General features: G+C 42.5%; 1 protein-coding gene across 1 annotated transcript in view; it reads left to right on the top strand.

Moving 5' to 3' along the window:
• The first annotated feature begins 2,793 nt into the window (after positions 1-2,793).
• Positions 2,794-3,780, top strand: part of SDHAF3 (succinate dehydrogenase complex assembly factor 3) — a 55,333-nt gene continuing 54,346 nt past the window's right edge. The window contains exon 1 of the mRNA XM_004677113.2: positions 2,794-3,016. Coding sequence (XP_004677170.1) covers positions 2,843-3,016 — 174 coding nt within the window. The 5' untranslated portion in view covers positions 2,794-2,842. The remainder of the gene's footprint in view (positions 3,017-3,780) is intronic.

A 3,780-nucleotide genomic window follows, 5' to 3' on the forward strand; every position in this document is an offset into this window, starting at 1 on the left:
GCGGGGAAGTGCACTGGACTTTGGTGATGGCACATGGGTGATTTGGTGGTGGGAAGCTCACGGGGATTACAAATGAGATGGGAAAAGGCACAGAATGATGTAAAAGTAAACTATTATTTAAAAAAAAAATTGGGTCCTGCTAGTAGTTTTTCTTATTTACTAATTTCTGGTTTTGGCCTCAAAATTGTGAGGAACTTCTCTCGCTGCCTCTTCCATCTCTATCTCTATCTGGGAGTTGCTCTGTACATGTGCTGAGTGTTGCAATGCTGTGCTGCTCAGCCCCGGGGTATAATGGGTAGGATGCTATACTCTGTAAGATTTTCTGTAAAGTTTGGAAGAGCTTCTTCTTTCTTCAAAAGTATTTTAAAAGCTAATACTTTGAATGGACATGTCTCCTTTTTACTTTCATAAAAATATATTGGAAGGAATCTGGGAGAAATCATGATTGGACTGGTAAAGTTGGAAGATACTGTGAATGACCCACCACAGTGGTTGACAACTTGCTGCATAGCACACAGAAAAACAAAAACAAAAACAAAAACAAATCACATGGAGGAAAAATAAAGACAGGACCCCCATGAATTATACTGAACTGGTTTATCACCCACGAATATAACACTGATCTTATTTTCAGTTCATAGCCAATTTGACCGAACAAGAAAACTGGTCAGCCTAATTTGGAAACAGATTTCCTAACAGGGAAACAGAGAAAGTTTTGTCCTCAAAACATAGATCTTAGTTTAGCTTATTGTAAAATAAAATAAGCAAACGAATGAATGAAAATCATCTATTATTATTCTTATTGTTATTTTCTTATTCTTCTCAAGGCCTAACCGTTTACAATTATGCTTTGTTTCTTTCTCACCTGTCATTTGCCACTCCTAAGCATTGATTGCCAGAGCTCTGTGGATCTTTTTTACTTCACATATGCTGAATTAATTGTTTTTTTAAATTAATTTATTGGCAGGATGTTTTTTTCACATTTTAATAAGAGCTTTGACTCTGAAAGAAGTATTTGTTCTATCTGTACTTTAACCCCAAAGGAAACCAGAAAATAAAGTAAACTGGAACAGAAATTAATTTTCAATTTGCAGGGATATTAACAGATCCAGTATGGTTAGAAACAATTTCCTAAAGTAAAAAAAAAACCACATTACCATTCAAGCCTTGCCATTAATGTGGTTTGTCCTAATACCAAATTAAATCCATTAAAAAATTCTGTTCTTTTACACAAATATTTTTCCTAAGTTTAAGAAAAAGAAAAAACTCCATCCAAGGTAATAAATACAAAATAGTATTCACTATTTGTGAGGCACTGTGGTAGGCCCTGAAAAAGATAGTAAAATGAGTACATCTCTGCCCTTAGTGCTGGGTGTGCATCTGCGCTGTCTAAAAAAGAGTCATTGCACAGAAGAAAGTGTGGGGTCTATGAGGGAATAACATATTCCCACACTCTTGTTCCTTCATTACCATACGTGAGTCACTCGACAACCCAAAGTCACAAAATTCTGCACTCATGGAATTTGTATACTAGGATGTGTGTATGTGTGTGCGTGCGTGTGTATGGAAGGGGGCAGCAATAAGCAAATAAGTAAAATACACAAATATTGCAGAGAAAAATAAATCAGAGGGGGCCTTAAAAGTTTTCGGCATGATAACGCTGCAATTTCTAATGTGCAAATTCAAATATCATCAGCAATGGTGCTGACACTACATCTGAAGTCAGCTGAGTTAAATAAAGACGTTTAGCCCAGAAGACCTATGTAGCAGGGCATTCTAATCAAAGGGACTAACAAATGCTAAGGTCCTCAGTTGGGAATTTGCCTAACCTGTTCAAAGAACCATGAGGCCAGTAACTGGTTAACTAGAGAGAGAGCAGGAGCACAGTATAGAGTTAAGAGGCCAAGAAACTGGTGTTGAGAGCCACTAGAGGATTTTGTTGAGTGTTCGACATAATCTGATTTATAAAAAAATATGGTAATAGTTGGAAGCAGGAACATAAGTTACTACGATATTCTGTAGAGAGAGCTGATAGTGGTAGACAGGGTGGCGAGAAATGGTCAAATTCTTCATGTATTTTGATGGTGGAACCAACAGGATTTGCATAAAGAAGTAATGGGACAGAACAGCAGGGCCAAGTTGGTGCCCACTTTGGAAAGTGACTAACTCTCCTTTGCATAAAGGTAGCTACTTTGTAAACAGACTTTTTTCACCTCAGATTATTTAATCAGACTCTGTAAAATTGTGGCCCTGGAACAATGTATTTAAGGTGAGTCCTTAGCGAAACATGGCTGTCAGGGGCCAAGTGAGTTACATTTATATAAATGTGCAAATTAGACCTGCACTGTGCAAAGTATATGGGATGGTGGGCTCGTGGACGAAAACGTTAATTAACCACTCTGATTCCAGTGAGAATGCAGGAATACTCTGATAAGGCTTAAGTGGGCTGAATTCATCATGAGAGGTCCCTAAACGAGCCCAATTTTGACTAAGGCAAGGAACGAAGATGAATTCAAAAGCTGAAGGGAGGGGGCTGAGGAGTGACAACTGCCCCACGTAAGACCTTGGGGCTCAAAGCTTGGACCCGGTAACTCAATCTTCTGCGTAGCAGCCACCCAGAGACTTCACCAAAGCCACGCCTCTACTTGGCAAGGCCCGGCGGGTTTCCGCCCGCAGGGGCGTCTGGGTTTCCGGAAGGTCTAGTTCTAGAGCGGACTTAACAGGATGAAGGTCGTGCGTCCGCTTCCGCCCTCCTTCCGGTTCACCAAAGTCAGGTATTTCAGTGGGGCGGGGACAAGCTGTGCCTTTGCGCAGGCGCGGTACGCTCTCCACGCGCGACGCTATGCCGAGCCGGCACGTCTTGCGTGTCCGGACCTTATATCGGCGCATCTTGGCGCTGCACCGCGTTCTGCCCCCGGACCTCAAGGCCCTTGGCGACCAGTACGTGAAGGATGAATTTAGGCGACATAAGACTGTTGGTTCCGACGAGGCCCAGCGTTTCTTGCAGGAATGGGAGGCAAGTTTCTGCCCCACCCCTTCTTGTCCCAGTCCTTTGGGGGTCGCTCGAAGGTGTCCCGTTTTGTCCCTGTTTCAGACCTCCTCCCTCTTGGTTTCCCCCGACCCCATGAAGAGTTAAACAGCGGCCAACCGTTCCGTTTGAATGAAATAGCGCGGAACTGTGGAAACCGTTCTTCCCAAAGTTAAATCCCAAGTCCCTCTTTTTCTCTCCTGTGTTCTTTCGTTGGAGCAAGTTGCATTACGTTGGCGTCTCCCAGTCAGGTCATCTTTTTGGAACTCCTGCCCGCGTCAGCTGCAGGTGGGTTGAGGATGGGAGGTTACAAAATTGAGCAAATCACGATCAGGTGCTGGGAGAGTCAGCTTTACCATCACTACTTGATAGTTCTGCCCACTATCGCGGTCACATGACAAGCACCTATAATTAGTGGTTTTGTCATTGTTTAGTTTTCAAACTTAAAGGCTTGTTTCTGAGAAATTTCAGTGCTCTTTGTTGAGTCTTAGTAGTGTTCTCAGTTATCAAAGCCGATAACACGCGAGGTGGTTGTGGCGGGGACTACAACGGTTGGAGGAGAAATGGGCTGGTCAGAGTTAAGTCTAGTGAAAGTTGGTTTCTCTGGAGTCTTTAGTCACATTACTTTCTTCGAGTGCCCTGCATCGTTGCAGTAAATCTTAAACACACATATGTATTACCGATTAACCCTTTGATCTTTCTTCACGTTTATTTAAGAGGAGGACTAGGATCTTCAGAGTGTGTGTGTGTGT

This window comes from Condylura cristata, unplaced genomic scaffold (genome assembly GCF_000260355.1).
Source record: "Condylura cristata isolate star-nosed mole 26May11 unplaced genomic scaffold, ConCri1.0 scaffold00005, whole genome shotgun sequence".
NCBI classification, from domain to species: Eukaryota; Metazoa; Chordata; class Mammalia; order Eulipotyphla; family Talpidae; genus Condylura; species Condylura cristata.